General features: G+C 19.3%; 1 protein-coding gene across 1 annotated transcript; it reads right to left on the bottom strand.

Moving 5' to 3' along the window:
* Nucleotides 1-369: 369 nt before the first annotated feature.
* Nucleotides 370-19,854, bottom strand: LOC128956090 (tigger transposable element-derived protein 4-like). The gene is made up of 4 exons (XM_054301776.1): nucleotides 19,605-19,854; nucleotides 19,223-19,546; nucleotides 18,533-18,808; nucleotides 370-455 (listed from the first exon to the last, which is right to left on the bottom strand). The coding sequence occupies exons 1-4, from the start codon at nucleotides 19,852-19,854 to the stop codon at nucleotides 370-372; spliced, it is 936 nt and encodes a 311-aa protein (XP_054157751.1).
* Nucleotides 19,855-21,557: the final 1,703 nt, after the last annotated feature.

Genomic DNA, 21,557 nt, shown 5'->3' on the forward strand with positions numbered 1-21,557 from the left:
TATTTATTATGTTTATAATGATTAAATATTTATTAACTTATTTAAGAAACTTTCTAAATTTATAGTAATTAATTATTATTATTATCATTATTATAAAAGTTATTTGTGCTMGATWTAAGTATTTCAAGTCATTAAAGTTTATGCATAATTTTAATATACATAATATATATTTAATATATTGATTACAGACTAAAGTTAAATAATATAACTTATAAATAATATACAATATGTTAATTATAAATATACTTTATTTCTTATAATTTTAGTTATTGATTATTTTTAACATGGAATTTTATTTGTTATTTATTTTATAAAAAAAATATTATAAATTGATTTTTTTATAAATTATAATCACTATATAAAATTATATTACAATGGGTAACACTTATCACGAATTCCTGAAAAAGAGAATATTTCTGAATTCCTTATGTTTGTCTGTCTGTTTGTCTGTCTGTCTGTCAAAATATAGAACAAAATGTCAGAAAAAATATTGTTCTATATATTGAAAAACAATATAATTTATAAGTCAYATAAAAATTTTAATAGTTTATAGATTTAATTTAAAAATCTCTAATTAKATATTTTTAGTATAATTATTTCAATTTATGCAAATTATAAATACAAAATATAAAATTTTRTCTATACTAAAGATTATGTGAAGTTTGTCTGGTAATGCTTTCTAGTATTTTCAAAGATTTTTAATTTATAGTTAATATATAAATAAAAAAAATATTACAATAAAATTTTATTTTAGTTTTAGTTATTTAAGTTACGGTAATATACTGTACTGTATTTATCATCTTAAATTATAATATGTCAAACATAAATAATACATATATCTATTTTATAGTAGATATATGAATAATAATTACAGTAAATATATAAATATATATAAATATATTTTATTTTGTGTTATATAATAATTTTTAAAAGCCTTAATATAAAAAAACTAATTTATTTATTATTTTAAACCCCAGTTAAAATTTAATATTAGTTTATTATAATATTATAAACAAACAACAAAAAAAAATAATGTCTAAAATTGTGAATTATTATATTTCTACAATAAATAATCGTTTAATTAATAATGAAAGTCAACATAAAAGACGATTATATAAAATATTTAACTTATTATTTATACTTTATTTATTAAAATATATTTTTGGTTTGTTTATTGTGATCGACAGGACAACTAGTTTAATATTATTTGATTTATCAATATTATTTGGTGGTATCACCAAGTACAATCGTATATACATTATTTTACTAACAATAYTACATTTTACTATACATTATGTAATGCGTGTATCAACTAATAAATCAATTAATATTTATTCAGATATTTTATCGCTAGCTAATAATCAAAATGATTATATAATCTATAAATTATCAATTGATAAACTTGATAATAATAGTTATAAAAAATTTATTAAAATTTCTAAAATTTTAACTAAATTGATGACATTGGCCATTTATTATATAGGTATTTATTTAAATTTTAATTGTGTTTAAAAATTTCAAAAGTTTTGTAAAAAATATTAAATAATTATTATAATGAAATTTATTAATTATTGTAAAAATAAATAACTAATTTATTATTGATATTTTGTTAATTGTTTGTAAACTATTATACAGTATAATACTGTTATGTGTCTAAATAGTTCAAAATAAATCTGTATATTTGTTTAGTATGAATATAATTAACATTAGTTTTATTATATAAAAAACATTTTTACAATTTATATCCTGAATTTAGTTAAATGTTTATATAAAATAATAATTTTGTTGTTGCTGAAAATATAATTACTAATTAATTATTTCATTTTTTTAAATTATAGTATTTGCCTTAACATCAATGTACTTATTAGTATTATCAATAAATGATTATACATTATATTTATACATTATGGCCTTACCGTTTATAATATTTACATTTATTATAACAATATTTTTGGCAATGGATTTGTTGTTAATTTTTTATTTTTTTCTATTATCTGTAACATATTTTTTGCTCCGGATCAATTTTATCAATCATATAATTGAACACAAGGGTAGATCACTGAGCCGTAGCTCAGATAGTAAAATGTTGATAACATATTTCAATGAACACGACCTGATTTGTCAAACATTAGACCGATATAATAAAGCATCCAAACGGGTATATCTGGTATCACTGTTAACAATATTCCCGACTAGTCTACTAATACTACACTTAATTATGTTTACAAATTTATCAATTATTATGAATGCTATATATTTTGTATTATTAATGCTAATGTTTGCCGCACTATTCATATTGCAATATCTGATGGCATCGTTTACAAAACGTGCCCATAAAATGCGCGAACATTTGTCGCGCGTGCAGTGGCTAATCAATGGCTGGCCGTTTAGGGCGCGCATCAAACTTAGACTCGTTATATATTTTGAACGATTGAATACAACTAATAGGAAAATTGGATTTTCAATCGGATCGCTRACTGTTATGACATTTCCATTGTTTAGTCAGGTATGAAATGATATTAAATACTTTTTGTTATTAAAAAATAACTTTTAAATTAAATTATAATCATTAATATATTTTAATTAATAGATGGTAATCAAATATATTAGATTTTTCATATTAGTYCATAAATTAATATTCATTATAATATAATTTAAATTTATAATTATTTTTGTAAAAAGATTAAATAAAGTAAATATAGTATAAATTAATATTAAGATAAAAATGAATTAATAAGTTCATAAATTGGTACCCGAGGAGTCATTATAATTGTATTAAATTGTTAATATGTTTTATTAATTATCAATTTTATAAATAATATTTAGTTTGTTATATCAAGTATACAGTGAATAATTCCSACYAAACTATATAATTTTAATGTAAAAATTATTAATGATATTTTTATTAATTTTAAACGAGTATTATAATAAATAAAATTATATAYCAAATACTGTATATAAAAATTAATATATATATTAATTWATTTTTTAATTTATAATAATAATGTYTATATTTAAAATTTAAGTTTAATTAATAAATGTGTTTGTACAGTTTATTAATTAATTWGGTAAATATAKTATTGATTTTTTTTAAAGACATATCAATACAATGAATAAACATTTTAATAAAATATTMTTAATGTAAATATTATCTATTTTGTATTATATTATCTATATAYTGTATARATAATATATAGTATTTTAAAAGTAATATTATTAATCATTTATTATATTTATATACCATTATATATACTATTATTACWATTACTATTAAAGAATAATTATAAAAATGTGTCTAAAATTGTGATAACATTAATTGCTAAACTACACATTAAAATTTTTTAGTTTTGTAAAAAAGTTTAGTAATTATTAACYAATATTWAYCAAAAAATTAAATAATGTATTTTAATAATTCTAAATTTCTAATTGCTGCAAATGAGGTAAGTACCCTGTATAAATTAATTTCAATATAATAATTTTTGATAAAAAAAATAAAGTKATTTTTACAATAAATATAAAATAATGTTTTGTAAATGTTTAGTTTCTACCATTTGTAAAATTAGCRAAAATTTTTAATAAAACAAAATTAGTTAACGGTATTGATTACGAAATAATTAAAATAATTAGACAACTATTAAACATAACATATGATATAATTGATTGCAAATGGAAAATACAATTATCATAATAAYAATAATAATAATTCATTGGATAGTCTTGTCGGACGATTATTCAGTAAAGTAAAAGAGTTTTACTTACAGTTGTTTTATATATAGTGTTAAAAATTACAAAAAAATATTGAAATTTATTATTTAATTTATAAAACTAGCAAGCTGATATTGGTATTGGATCAGTTACACTAACAGCTGAAAGATTGATAAATATTGATTATTTATATCCATATGYTATCGAAAGTACAACATTTTTATCACCAAGACCCAKATATAATTATTTTGTTAATTTATTTAATATATTTGATGTACCTAGTTGGTTTTGTATATTTATATCATATATAGTAATTGTTAATACAAATTATGTTTTATAATCAATCATTTATGAAACAAACATTGTTTAAAGTTTTTATGAGACAATCGACACAATTTTCATATATAAAWACAACATCTAATCGRATWCTTATAATTGTTTGGTTGATTGGATGYCTAGTRTTTAGCACATGTATTGCTGGAACTGTTTACTCGTTGACTACCTGTCCCAATGAAATCAAAATTGAAACCATTAATGATTTAATAAAATATGCAAAAAATGGTTATTTAAAAATAATTTCATGGAATGGGACATCATATAAACATGTTTTTTCTGTAATTATAAATATATTCTTTTAAATTATAATTTTTCTGATACTTTTTAAAAAAAATTATAATAAACTTATTATTTTCTATTACAGAATCATAATGATTATATTTATCGTGAAATAGGAAATATGATTACAGTTATAGATAATAATATTGAAGTTAAAAATYTTTTAGTTAATCAATCATATAAGTTATCTGAACCCACATTATTTATAGGACCTCGTAGTCATATGTTATACTTATTAAATAAATATAATATAACCAATCATTATCTGCCGGCGCCTAATGATTACAATTCATTATCAATAAGTTTAGAAGGAATAGCATTGAGAAAACAATTTCCATTAAAACATAAGTTTAATAAAATGTAATAATAATATTTTATTAATTATTTCTATAACTTAWTAATAAATGTTTTTTAATATATATATATTATTTAGAATAAGCGATATTATAAGTGCTGGTTTAATAGATATATGGTTAGACAAGTTTGTCTCTGAAAATAATACAAATTTTATTAATAAAATAATAAATATTAACAAAGATAGTCAAGAAATACAATCAATGAAATTATCAAATTTTAGTACAATTTGGATGGCATATGGATTTGGTAGTAGTTTTGCTATTATTACTATAATTTTTGAAATAATTATCTATTTATATATAKATATWTTTTATAAATTAAGTTTTGTGTTAAATTTAGTAAAGATTAATAAAKTTTAAATTATGTTTGAAATTATGTTTAAAATAATAAGTAATTTTAAATATTTGGGATAAAAAATAAACATTTTATTCGTAATTAAATTGAAAAATATTATATTGATTAATTGTTATTTTAATGTAAATTAGTTAATAATAYAAGTAAATYAATTTCACATTTAAAACATAATTATGATTTCTATTAAATATTTCATAACTCAATTTTTCTCAATTTTGTTTATTTACAGTACAATGCTCAATTTAGTTAATAGTATTGATTTATTTTTTAACAATTAAATTTATTTATTCAATTTATTAATTTAGTATTGATTTATTTTTTAAACCATTTTATTTGTTATAAATGAATTGTTATTAAAACATTTTATACTAAATATTTTTTTGTGTATTATAAAATACAATAAATAAATTTAATTGTTATATTTGCTTGAAAAAAATTTATAAAAGTATATATAATACTGTATAAAAGATTTATAGTTTATTTCTAATAAACATTAAATAATCAATTAAATATATAAATTTATTTATTAAACTTATATTAACTTACAAGTTAGTAATCAATATATTTTAATAACTAATTAACTTAAAAAATTAAATAATGAATTTTACTAATTTTAAATTAATAATTGCTGCTAATGAAGTAAGTATTCAATAATTTTTAATATATATATATATATATATATATATAACTTATAAATTAAATCTAAAATTCATGTTTTTTTATATATATATATATTATTATACAGTACATACCRTTTTTAAAATTAACAAAATTAAAAAATATAACAAAATTAGCCTATGGTATTGATTACAATATCATTGAAATAATTACAAAAATTTTAAACATAACATATGATATAATTGATTGCAATGGAAAATACAATTATCGCAACAATAATAATACATTGGATAGTCTTGTCGGACGATTAGTCAATAATGTAAGCACTGATAAAATAAATATATATATATATATTAATATACAGTATAATATAATTTTTATAACATGACTATTAAAAACTGTTAAAAWRTTGTTAAAAAAAATTTTTTACAAATAGCAAACTGATATTGGTATCGGTGGAGTTGTAATGACAAGTGATAGGACARCAATTATTGATTATTTATATCCACATATTATCGATAGCACAACATTTTTATCACCAAAACCAACCCATAATTATTTTGTTAATTTATTTAATATATTTGATGTACCTAGTTGGTTTTGTATATTTATATCATACATAGTATTAATAATTATACAAATTGTRTTTTATAAACAATCATTTATCAAACAAACAATGCTTAAAGTTTTTATGAGACAATCGACACAATTTCCATATATAAAAACAACATCTAATCGGATACTTATAATTGTTTGGTTGATTGGATGTCTAGTATTTAGTACATGTATTGCTGGAACTGTTTACTCGTTGACTACCTGTCCCAATGAAATCAAAATYGAAACCATTAATGATTTAATAAGATATGCTAAAAATGGATATTTAAAAATAATTGCCTTTAATGGATCATCATATAAAAACGTTTTTGATGTATTTAAAAATATTAATTAAATTTTTTTTATTAAAAAAATGCTAACTAATTAAAATTGTTATACTGTATTATTATAATTTTACAGAATCATAATGACTATATATATCGTGAAATAGGAAACCTGGTTAGTGTTGAAAGTAATTTTAGCATGGTCAGATATAAAATTTTAAATAATACATATCAAGCACTGGGACCCACTGTTATCATAGCAACTCGTATTTATATGTCATATATATTAAACATATATAATATAACYACACATTATMTGCCGGCACCTAATGACTACAATTCCCTGGCATTGAGTATACAAGGAATAGCATTGAGACAACATTTTCCATTAAAAYATATRTTYAATAAAATGTAAATATTTTTTAAWAAGTTTAAACATAATTATAAATTATTAATAATTTTTTCTAAAATTTCAAATTTATTATACAGATTAAGCAATATTAAAAGTGCAGGTTTAGTGAATATATGGATAGATATGTTTGTCAGTGAAAATAAAACATTTCTAATGAATAAAATATCAAAARTTAATAATAAAGATAATCATAAAATACAATCATTGAAATTGTCTAATTTGAATACAATTCGTATAGTATATGCAATTAATACTTTTTTTGCTATTATTACTATTGTGTTTGAAATAATTATCTATAAGTTTACTAAATATATTTATAAATAAAATATTTTTTTTAATTAATTTCGAATTATAGTTATATTATATATTTTTGTATTAGAATTATATTAAATAATTATTTTTTTTTAAATATTAATGTATACCTTATATTTTTAATTATTATTATARAAAATAATTATTTAATTTAATAACTAAAATCAATTTTATTTATAATGCTATATTTTCATTAATTTTACAAAATGAACAATTAAAGTATTGGCAAAAATAAATTTATTAATATAAATAAATAGTTAAAACTTTATAATTATGCTTAACATATAATTATTTTTAAGTTTTAAATTTAAATATTTTGATAAAATTTAGTTTTTAATTATTTACTTATGCTTTTTATTGTTTTATTGGTTTAATGTTATAATAATACATGAATATTAATTAATTAAATATAARAAAATTATTGTATTAGTTATAGCAATTTGCAAAGTAAATGCAATAGTAATAGATGATTATAGTTACAATATTTACATAAATACATAATTTGTTATTATAGTTATTATATAATATTGATTTTTTGAAAACATTTTACTGCCATAATTTACTCTTAATAATATTTTTACTGTATATTATTTATATATATATATAATACAATAAAACAAACAATTTCTAAATGTTTTATTTACATTCACTTAATATTAATACAATAGGGTATTACGTATATTACGATAATCAATAAATAATGAATKAATAAATAAAAATTGTTTTATAGTATTAAAATTAATTTTATTAGGWTTAAAAATAATTATATATATAATGATTAATAATTATTCAAATTTGTTAATTGCTGCTAATGAAGTAAGTTATATATATATATATACATAAATATTTTTTCTATAAATTATTATAATTAACACATTTTGTAYATATAAACAATAATTATTGTTTTTTAATAAATTTATAGTTTTTACCGTTTGTAAAATTGATAAAAATTAATAATAAAACAAAATTAGCGTACGGTGTGGATAAAAATATAATTGAAATATTCACACAAATTATAAACATTACATATGATATAATTGATTGCAATGGAAACTATGCTAATGTTAATAATAATATATTAGATAATAATAGTATTGTCGGATTATTAACCAGTAATGTAAGTTTATTTTGACTTCAAATAATCTTTTTATTTAACTATATGTTGTTAAAGTTTATTATTTTTAATATTAATATTTTTTAAATAAAATATCTTACTGTACAGTATAGTATAAAATTGTTGTTACTATACATTCTCATTTTAATGTAATTTTTTATTAAAGTATAAAATATATGAAAACTTTTTTCATGAGAAAAAAATTCTAAACAATTTGATTTCATAGTATATAAAATTGTACAGTATATTATACAGTAACTTATATAGACTATATGTTATAAAAAAAATTAATTGATAAAATAAGATATTTTTTAAAAATAATTAGCAAGCTGATATTGGCATTGGTGCAGTTACAATGAAAACTGATAGGTTTTCATTAATTGATTATTTATATCCATATATTATCGATAGCACAACATTTTTATCACCAAAATCCAGTTATAATTATTTTGTAAATCTATTTAATATATTTGATGTACCTAGTTGGTTTTCTATATTTATATCATATATAGTATTATTGTTAATACAAATTGTGTTTTATAATCAATCATTTATGAAACAAACATTGTTTAAAATTATTATGAGACAATCGACACAATTTCAATATATTAAGACAACATCAAATCGATTGCTTATAATTGTTTGGTTGATTGGATGTCTAGTGTTTAGCACATGTATTGCTGGAACTGTTTACTCKTTGACTRCCTGTCCCAATGAAATCAAAATCGAAACATTAGCTGATTTAATAAAATATGCTAAAAATGGATATTTAAAAATTATAGCTTATAATGGGACGTCATATAAAAACGTTTTTGCTGTAATTTTTTAAGTGATTATTATTTTAAATTATTATTTAAATGTTAAAGTAATAATAATTTTTATTATWAATATATTATAATTACAGAATAGAAATCACTATATTTATCGTGAGATTGGAAATATGGTTACAATTGAAAGTGATTTCAATGCCGTTAGATATAACCTAATAAGTAATACATATCAAGCAATGGGACCCACAGTAATCATAGGAACTCATATTTTTATGTTAAAAATGATTAATACATTTAACATAACCACACATTATCTGCCGGCACCTAATGATTATAATTCTCTATCAGTAATATTAAAAGGAATAGCATTGAGACATAATTTTACATTAAAACATAGATTTAATAAAATGTAAATATATTTTTTTGGGAAAGGAGTGGTTCACATATTACATTCACACTTGAGGGGACAGGGGGTCGACCATAACGTAATTTTGCAAACGAAGGTAGGAGAGGGGTAGAGACTTTAAGAACGTTCGCATTTAAATAATATTTTATTTCTTAGTAGGGTGGGGGGGGGGTTAACGGTTATGAACATGCAAACATAATTTTTTATAATGACTACATGCAAACAGGGGAAGACGGGGGTTTAGATTTCTTTAAAAAAGTGCCGAAGTAATATGTGAATCGCCCTTAATTATATTAACAGTATAATTTATTAATGATTATTTTTTTGTTAAAAATATTTAATATAGATTAAACAATATTAAAAGTGCTGGATTTTTGAATTTATGGATAGACATGTTTGTTAGTGAAAATAAAACACATTTAATCAATAAAATGGCAAATATTAATAAAGATAATCATATAATATCAATACAATCATTAAAATTGTCTAATTTTAGTACAATTTGGATGGCATATGGATTTGGTTGCAATTACGCTATTATTTGTTTAATAATTGAATTACTCATCTATTTATTTAGGAAAATATCTGATATTAATTGAGTTATTTTTTAATAATAGTTGTTATTTTTAGTTGATATTGAAAACAATTTTTATTCAAAGACAAATTATGAATAATTAAAAAGTAAATTTTTAGTAAAATTTAGTAAATTTTTAGTAAATTTTTAGTATGTTTCAATAATTTTTTTATAATTAACTATTATTAATTACAAAGATACWAAAAACTTTTTTTAATATTTAGTTTATTATTGATTTATATAATATTATAAATTTTTCAACAACAAAAAATTAAATTAATTAATTAGACATTTTTAAATTTTATTAAACTTAATATGATAGGGTGGGGATAGGTCATAGCTCATGGACAGTTAGATAAAGAGTGGCCGAGAAACCATGGCTTTTGATTGTTAAAATTAAACTTAACTGTAGTATATTATATAAATAATATATATATATATATACATGTATTGATTAAGTAAATAAAATTAGTATTTTATGTATACTATCATATTATAATAATATGAAAATTATTTTCTAGCATTACTTAATTATATCTTTATTGTTGATTTTAATATTTTTTTGAAAACATTTCATATGTTACACAATAAATCAATATTTATTCAATGTTTTATTTAATTATAATTTCTATTTAAAAAAGACATAGTTCGCTTATTACTGTATTAAACAACAAATATTGTACTTAATATCAATATATTTAAAATAAACTGTAAATATTACAATATTTTTTTGATATTATATATTAATTAATAAAAATATGAATTATACTAATAATACTAATTTAATAATTGCTGCTGTTGAGGTAAGTAAACTATATATATATATATATATATACTGTATTTATAATATCATAACTATTATAATTAATACATTTTGTATAATAACATAAATAATATTTATGTTTATTCAATATATAATCATAGTTTTTACCGTTTGTAAAATTGACAAAAATTAATAATAAAACAAAATTAGCGTACGGTGTGGATAAAAATATTATTGAAATATTTACACAATTAGTAAATATTACATATGATATAATTGATTGCAATGGAAACTATGATAATGTTATCAATAATACATTGGATATTAATAATAGTATTGTCGGACTATTAACCAGTAATGTAAGTATTTTTTTTGTTAATAAAATTATTACACAATAGTATTAACAATATCTATCATTAATTAATTATTTTTAAAAACATTACAAATTAAATGTTATAAAAAAATTAATTGATGAAATAAAATATTTTTTTAAATAATTAGCAAGCTGATATTGGCATTGGWGCTATTACAATGAAAAATAATAGGTTATCATTAATTGATTATTTATATCCATATATTATCGATAGCACAACATTTTTATCACCAAAACCCAGTTATAATTATTTTGTTAATTTATTTAATATATTTGATGTACCTAGTTGGTTTTGTATATTTATATCATATATCATATTATTGTTAATACATATCGTGTTTTATAATCAGTCATTTAGTAAACAAACATTATTTAAAATTTTTATGAGACAATCGACACAATTTCAATATATTAAGACAACATCTAATCGGATACTTATAATTGTTTGGTTGATTGGATGTCTAGTGTTTAGCACATGTATTGCTGGAACTGTTTACTCGTTGACTACCTGTCCCAATGAAATYAAAATTGAAACCATTAATGATTTAATAAAATATACTAAAAATGGATATTTAAAAATAATTTTATGGAATGGGACGTCATATAAAMATGTTTTTGGTGTAATAATAAATATAATTTTAAGAAATTAATTTATTTATTAGTAAAAAAACTAATAATTATATWTCGKTTATWATTATATATACTTTTTTYWATTTTACAGAATAAAAATGATTATATTTTTCGTGAAATAGGAAATATGATTACAATTACAAATTATAGMAATRYAATCAAATATCTTATATTAAATCAAAAACATCAGACATTTGGTGAACCAACAGTAACCATTGCTACTCGTATTCGTTTAAATAATATGTTAAATAAATATAATATAACCACCCATTATCTCCCGGTTCCCAATGAATATAATTCTCTAGCATTAAGTTTAGAAGGAATAGCATTGAGACAACATTTTCCACTTAAAAAAAAGTTTAATAAAATGTAATTATATTTAAATAATAAAAATTAACATTAAATATTTTTCATAATTTTTTCATAATTTTTTTAATACAGATTAAGTAATATAAAAAGTGCCGGTTTATTGGATATATGGTTTGAGAAATATTTTACTGTAAATGAAACCAATAATTCAATGAATAAAATTAAAAATTTCAATAAAAATGCTCATAAAATATTATCACTAAAATTATCTAATTTTAGTACAGTTTTGATAGCATATGTATTTGGCATTATATGGGCTATTATATCAATAATTTTTGAAATTATAATTTATTTGTTTWTAAAACCTCTGATACTAATAGAGTTTTTAAATAATAATAATTATTATTAGTGAATTTAATTTATATCAAACAATTTATATTAAATAAAATTAATTAAAGTAGCTATAAATAAATATCATAAGTTTTTATATTATTTAAATTTGATATTATATTTTTTGTTTATAACTTTTTATGTATAATTAATTATGTGCAAAACTTACTTTTTAATAAAAATTTTAAAGTTGATTTCAAATATTATATTAAAATATTGTTACTGTGATGATTATTATTCAATAAATGTCTAATTATATTATGTATAATTTTTTTAATTAATTTTTTTTGTATWAATCAATATATGATTTTTTACTATATTTAAGTTTATTTAAAATGTTTTTCACAATCAATGTTTTTAAAAATTAAAAATAAAACCTAAACTATTTTTTTTAACAAAATTTAAATTGAAATTATCAAAAAAATAAGTTAATTTTAGCAAATATATTATCAAATAATATAATGTTTTATAAGATAAAAATTAATAAATCAATAGTATATAAGTATATAATATTACTAAACAATAATAATATTACAAAAATAACAATTTTTATCATTAAGTTATTAATATTGATTTAACTTTATTAAAAAAATTAAACATTATATAAACATTTTACACAATAAATAAATATTATCTAAATGTTATATTTACTTTTAGTTATTTATATAATCTATTTTAAAAAACACTGTTTAGTTCTTATAGTATTATCATGAAAAATATAAATTTAATATATTTAAAGTTAAATTGAAATAATGCTATAATCAATTATTGATATATTAATTATAAAATAAAAAAGTATGAATTATACTAATAATACTAATTTAATAATTGCTGCTGTWGAGGTAAGTAAACTATATAAAAATATCATAATAATTATAAATAATATATTTTGTATAATRACATTAATAATATTTATGTTTATTCAAATAATAATCATAGTTTTTACCGTTTGTAAAATTGACAAAAATTAATAATAAAACAAAATTAGCGTACGGTGTGGATAAAAATATAATTGAAATATTCACACAATTAGTAAATATTACATATGATATAATTGATTGCAATGGAAACTATGCTAATGTTATCAATAATACATTGGATATTAATAATAGTATTGTYGGACTATTAAGCAGTAATGTAAGTATTTTTTTTGTTAAGTAAATWACTGTACAATAGTATAAATAATATCTATCATTAATTAATTAYMTTTAAAAACAATTAMATATTTTAAATTATAAATATAATTTTTTAAATTAGCAAGCTGATATTGGCATTGGATCAATTGCAGTGATAACTRACAGGTTTTCATTAATTGATTATTTATATCCATATATTATCGATAGCACAACATTTTTATCACCAAAACCAAGTTATAATTATTTTGTTAATYTATTTAATATATTTGATGTACCTAGTTGGTTTTGTATATTTATATCATAYATTATATTATTAATTATACAAATTATGTTTTATAATCATTCATTTATCAAACAAACAATGATTAAAGTTTTTATGAGACAATCGACACAATTTYCATATATAAAAACAACATCTAATCGGATACTTATAATTGTTTGGTTGATTGCGTGTCTGGTGTTTAGTACATGTATTGCTGGAACTGTTTACTCGTTGACTACCTGTCCCAATGAAATCAAAATTGAAACCATTAATGATTTAATAAAATATACTAAAAATGGATATTTAAAAATTATTTCATGGAATGGGTTGTCGTATAAAAATGTTTTTAGTGTAATAATAAATTTAATTTAAAAAATTAATTTATTTATTACTAAAAAAAACTAATAATTATATATCGGTTATAATAATAAWTTTTTTTATATTACAGAATAAAAATGACTATATTTTTCGTGAAATAGGAAATATGATTACAGTTACAAATTATAGCAATACAATCAAATATCTTATATCAAGTCAAAAACATCAGACATTGTGTGGACAAACATTAATCATTGCAACTCGTATTCATATAAAAAATATGTTAAATAAATATAATATAACCACCCATTATCTCCCGGTGCCCAATGAATATAATTCTCTAGCATTAAGTTTAGAAGGAATAGCATTGAGACAACATTTTCCACTAAAACAAAAGTTTAATAAAATGTAATTATATTTAAATTAAAAAAATAATATTTACTGTATATAAACTCATAATTTTWTTAATACAGATTAAGTAATATAAAAAGTGCCGGTTTATTGGATATATGGTTTGAGAAATATTTTACTGTAAATGAGACCAATAATTCAATGAATAAAATTAAAAATTTCAATAAAAATGCTCATAAAATATTATCACTAAAATTGTCTAATTTTAGTACAGTTTGGATAGTATATGTATTTGGCATTATATGGGCTATTATATCAATAATTTTTGAAATTATAATTTATTTGTTTATAAAACCTCTGATACTAATCGAGTTTTTAAATAATAATAATTATTATTAGTGTATTTAGTTTATATCAAATAAAATTAACTAAAGTTGTTATAAATTGATGTTATATACAATATTAAAATATTGTAACTGTACTGATTATTATTCAATACTAGTAAATGTTAAATTTTATTGTGTATTATTTTTTAATAATATTATTGTATTAATCAATATATGATGTTTGAGTTAATTATATCATATTTAGGTTTAATGTTTTTTCATAATTAATGTTTTCTCATAATTAATGTTTTTTCATAATTAATGTTTTTAAGTATTCAAAATAAAACCTAAGCTATTTTTTTAACAAAAGTTTAAATTGAAATTATAAAAAATAAGTTTATTTTAGGAATTATAATATAATATTTTATACAAAAAATATTTAAGTAATATGACTTTACTTATAACATATAACTTAAATGAWATGAATAGTTATAATTAATAAATTAATAATATAAATATATAATRTTAATAAAAAATAATAATATTATAAAAATAACAATTTTTAACATTAAGTTATTAATATTGATTTATTTTTATTAAAAAAATAAACATTATATAAACATTTTACTCAATAAATAAATATTTTCTAAATGTTATATTTACTTTAAGCTATTTATATATTCTATTTAAAAAACACTGTTTAGTTGTTATAGTATTATTATGAAAAATATTATATTTAATATATTAAAATTAAATTGAAATAATGGAATATTTTTAATATTGTTGTATTAATTATATAATAAAAAAGTATGAATTATACTAATAATACTAATTTAATAATTGCTGCTGTTGAGGTAAGTAAACTATATAAAAAATATCATAATAATTATAAATAATACATTTTGTATAATAACATTAATAATATTTATGTTTATTCAATATATAATCATAGTTTTTACCGTTTGTAAAATTGACAAAAATTAATAATAAAAYAGAATTAGCGTACGGTGTGGATAAAAATATTATTGAAATATTCACACAATTAGTAAATATTACATATGATATAATTGATTGCAATGGAAAATATGCTAATTTAAACAATAATACATGGGATTGTCTTATCGGACTATTAACTAGTAATGTAAGTTTATTTTGGGTTCATAATTATTTTTTAAAAAAATTAAACCAATAATTAAAACTTATTATATATATATTTATTAAAATTAGCAAGCTGATATTGGCATTGGTGCATTTTCATTGACAACTACTAGAATGCCAATTATTGACTATTTATATCCACATATTATCGATAGCACAACATTTTTATCRCCAAAACCAAGTTATAATTATTTTGTTAATTTATTTAATATATTTGATGTACCTAGTTGGTTTTGTATATTTATATCATACATTATATTATTAATTATACAAATTGTATTTTATAATCAGTCATTTATGAAACAAACATTGTTTAAAGTTTTTATGAGACAATCGACACAATTTTCATATATAAATACAACATCTAATCGGATACTTATAATTGTTTGGTTGATTGGATGYCTAGTGTTTAGCACATGTATTGCTGGAACTGTTTACTCGTTGACTACCTGTCCCAATGAAATCAAAATTGAAACCATTAATGATTTAATAAAATATACTAAAAATGGATATTTAAAAATAATTTCATGGAATGGGACATCATATAAACATGTTTTTAGTGTAATTATATAAATTTATTAGTAGGAAATCTAATAATTATATATTTTAATAATAAACTTATTTTTATATTACAGAACAAAAATGATTATATATATCGTGAAATAGGAAATATGATTACAATTATAGATAATAGTCTTRARGTAAAAGATATGATATTAAATGAAACCGATCAGACATTGGGACCTACAGTAGTCATAGGAAATCGTCTATATATGACACATATACTGAATAATTATTATCTAACCACCCATTATCTCCCGGAGCCCAATGAATACAATTCATTGTCGTTAAGTTTAGAAGGAATAGCATTGAGACAACAATTTCCATTAAAACAGAAATTTAATAAAATGTAATTATCATTTTTTTTAAWAATTATTTACAATATATAAAAATTATAAATAATTTTATAATTTATTAAATTCACAGATTAAGTGATATAAAAAGTTCCGGTTTAATGGATATGTGGTTTAATAAATTTTCAACTGGAAATAAAACCCATCAATCAATCAATAAAAATACTCATAAAATATTATCATTGAAATTGTCTAACTTTAGTACAGTTTTGATAGCATATGTATTTGGAAATATGTTTTCTATTATATTAATAATTTTTGAAATAATAATCTATTTGTTTATTAAACCTCTGATACTAATTGAATTTTTAAATAATTATTATTATTACATTTGAATTTATTTTAAAACACAATTTTTCTTAATAAATAAATGTTAAAATTATAATTAAAGTTGTTTTTTAAATAATTATGATTATTTTTATATAAATTTATATTTTATTTTATTTAATTTTTTATATCTATAGATGTTTCAATGATTTAATATTAAAAAACTTACATTTTTTTTTAATTATTATTAATATTTTGTTTATTATTTTTTAATAAACAAAAATTTAATTACATTACTACTGTATATACAATTTACTTGACAACATAAAATTAATAAACTATGTTATTTATTTAATCTATTGAAGTGGAAAATATTTGCATTTACTAAAAACAATAATATATTCTTAAGCAATATTAAATAATAATCAAATTTATATAAAATAGTGTAAACAAAAATAAGTCTCTATTATAATAATAATTTAATAGTAATTAACTAAAAATAATGAATAATAATAATAGACAAAAATTATAATTGCTGCTAATGTAAGTAATTTGTTTAATTAATTATAACTATATATTTTTTAATAAACAAATAATTAATGTTTCTGATAGTATCCAATTTTACCAAAATTACCAATTTTAGAGCTCAAATATAACAATGTTTTTAATAAAACTTATAATTATAAAAAATATAATTATTAAAATTTACGCAACTATAGTTATGGTTTACAATCCTTAAATTTATTTAATTTTAGTACAATTTGGATGACATACAATTTGGGTATTATTAAAATGATATTAGAAATTGTTATTTATATTTTCATTAAACCAATTGTTATTATTTTATTTTTCAACTAATCATATGCTAAAGTAGTAATGAAAACTTGTGTATATATCATTTAATTAGTATATACAGTCGAGAACCGATAAAGACAAGTGAATTGGTTTTACAAATTTATTGCAATTATCGATTCCTTGCATTTATCGGTACTATAAGTAATACATAATAATATTGTATAATAGTTTATTACAATCAATTTATATAACATATTAATTAGTTTTAGTAAAAAAATCAGTAATTTTAGTTTGTTTTGCAACAGTAAGAGATATGTTAAGAATTTGTTTATGAAAATCATTCAATTTTTCTGCCATTAATTGATTTGAATTTTGATAAAAATATTTTTGCAATAAATTAAGTGAATCCAGAGCTCTTGAATTACTAATATTATCATTGATTGGATTATCAATTTCTTCTTCATCTGATTGTATAGTATGTTCAGTATTAGTAGTAGACATGACTTCAGCGACAATTTGTTCATCAGTTAGATGCTCCTCAGTATCAACAATATTGTCATCAAAAGTAACATATTCTTCAAATGTATTGAAAGCTAAATTAGTTTTATCTTTTAGTTGATTCCATACATTGTCATCACATTCAACTTCTTCGGATATTTGTATAGTAGTAGTAATAGTCATACGATTAAAGTTAAAATTTGCTTTAGAAAAACAGTTAATAATTGTCTCATTTGTTATTAATTTTAATGATTTGTCGACAAAACACATGCATTGAAACAAATCAATGGGTTTTATATCATTGTTGGATTCAAGTCTAATAATCAAATCATTAATTAGTTGCTTTCTGTAGTATGACTTGAGTGACCGTATGATTCCTTGATCTAATGGTTGACATCTTGATGTTGTATTTGGTGGAAAAAACTTGATTTTAACATTTGAAAACTCGGTATCAATGATATGTGTTCGACAATTGTCGACAAATAATAAAACATTTTTGTTTTTATTTTTCATTTTTTTGTTTAATTTGTTAATAATTTTTTCATAGATTTGTGAACTAATCCAAGCATTTTTTTGATTGTAGTAATCTATTGGAAGTGATTTGACTCCTCTAAAACAGCGAGGTTTAGCACTTTTGCCAATCATTATAATATATCTGTCACTTCCATCAGCATTTGATATCATCACAAGAGTTATCTTATCTTTGTATTTCTTTTTTCCACTTTTTGATTCAGTATCGAAACCATATGTCTTCGATGGTAATAATCGCCAAAATAACGATAGTTCGTCTAAATTATACACACATTTTGGATCCTTATCTTTAATCAAATCAGCCAATTCTTGAGTCCATTTTTGTACAGTACTTTCGGCGACACTATCACTCTCTCCGTGTTCTGTCATAAATATAACACCATTTCTGTGCTTAAGACCTCTTAGATATCCTTTTGTTGGTTTGAAATCAATGTTTAATTTTTCTGCAAATTCTTTTGCTTTGTTTACTAAAATATCTCGTTATTACCGCTTTCTTCGCTTTATTTGATCTCATTTGTCTCATCCATATTACTAATGACTCTTCGACTTCAGGATATTTAGCATCTTTTAATCTATACGTCTTTGAGCTGATCTTGTCTTTAATTGATTCATATTTTGCAATAATTTTTTTCTCATTTTTCTTAATTTGGGTCAAATTGTAATAATCTTTAAGTTTGTATTCACTAATTATTTCGGAATTTTTAACACCATTTTTCATTTTAATTATGATATCATATTTGGTTTTAATTGATAATTTCAATCTGTTTGACGACATTTTGATCACAAAGACAATAAAAATATGATTTATTTAAAACACTGTTATTCAAAATTTTTACTGAAATATATAAAACAGTTTTACAGTTTATCAAAATGTGAGATTTATTGCATTTATTGATACTTTTTTACACTAAAGTAAACCTTTTTTATACTATAAATGCTTGTATATATCGATTACTTGCATTTATTGAACTTGTATTTATTGATACAGTTTTCTATGTATTAATTAGTGTTTGGATTTGGATTTTTAACTTTTATTGCAATTATCGATAACTTGCAATTAATGGTTATTGTCTTTATCGGTTCTCGACTGTAAATATAATACAATTTAATAATTATTTACAGTAATTACATGTGTTGTTGCTTAAAGTACTGACAGTTATTTTGTTAAAAAAATTAATTTGATTCCTCCTCGGGGGCCAATTTATGAACTAATATAAAAAATCTGATATATTTTATTATCATCTATTGATTAAAATTATAAACAAGATTTAAATAAATAAATTACTATAATTGAAAAACTTATATTTAATAATAAAAACAAATACCTGACTAAACAATGGGAATGTCATAACAGTCAGCGATCCGATAGAAACACCGATTTTCTTACGACTACTCAATCGTTCAAAATATATAAGTAGTTTAAGTTTGATGCGCGCCCTAAACGGCCAGCCATTSATTAGCCACTGCACGCGCGATAACTGACCACACATTTGATGGACACGTTTTGTAAACAATGCTAACATATATTGCATTATAAATAAGGCGACAAACATAAGCATTAATACCAGAAAATATATGACATTCATAATGACTGATAGATTGTTAAACAAAACCATATGTAGTATCAGTAGACTTGTCGGGAATATTGTGAACAAACAAACCAAAAATATCCGTTTATTTGAACTATTAAATCGATTTAATGTTTGACACATCAGGTTATGTTCAGAGATATATGTGATAAACTTTTGACTAACTGTGCTCTCAATGTGTTTAACGGATGATCTATTCAATGCAATTATTTGATTGACATAATTGACCAGGAGTAGTAAATATGYTATACTTAAATTAAGTAAATAAAAAGTAAMCATCAAATCCATAACAATAAGTATGCATACAATACATGTTACTATTATAAACGGTATGGCMATTAGGAATGTATATAATGTATAATGTTTAAATACTAATAGTAATAATAGTGCCATTAATGCAAATACTATAATAGATAAAATAAATAATTAATTTAATTAATATTATTTTATATTTTTATAAAATTATTAACAAAATTYCCGGACAATTCAAAAATAATTTATTTAATTAGGTTTTAATTAATTATTTATTAAACAACCTCGTGCATTATTAAACAAACAAAAACATGTTTCCGGTATTTTGTTTTTTAAATTTTATTTTCTAGAAAAATACCTARATAATAAATTGAAAATGTCATCACTTTAATTAGTATATTTGATATCTTGATTAGTTTTTTGTTTCTATTATTATCAAGTTTATTAATTGATGATTTACAATYGATTAAATTATCATTTTGTTTATTAATTAGCGAAACAATATCCAAATAAATACCAATTGATTTATTAGTTGAAACACGTATTATATAATGCGCTGTAAAACTTAATGATGTCATTA

This window comes from Oppia nitens, unplaced genomic scaffold (genome assembly GCF_028296485.1).
Source record: "Oppia nitens isolate AA-2021 unplaced genomic scaffold, nextdenovo-longstitch-racon4-pilon3 scaffold12_pilon_pilon_pilon, whole genome shotgun sequence".
NCBI lineage: Eukaryota > Metazoa > Arthropoda > Arachnida > Sarcoptiformes > Oppiidae > Oppia > Oppia nitens.

Bases quoted from the DNA above. Each gene is read 5' to 3' on its own strand.
- LOC128956090 (XM_054301776.1), bottom strand. From the start codon at position 19,854: ATGAAAAATGGTGTTAAAAATTCCGAAATAATTAGTGAATACAAACTT. The intron at 19,547-19,604 runs GTAAACAAAGCA...AACCAACAAAAG, and splicing joins GGTAATAACGAGATATTTTA to GATATCTAAGAGGTCTTAAG. The intron at 18,809-19,222 runs GTTTTAGAGGAG...GTTTTTCTAAAG, and splicing joins CAAAAGTGCTAAACCTCGCT to CAAATTTTAACTTTAATCGT.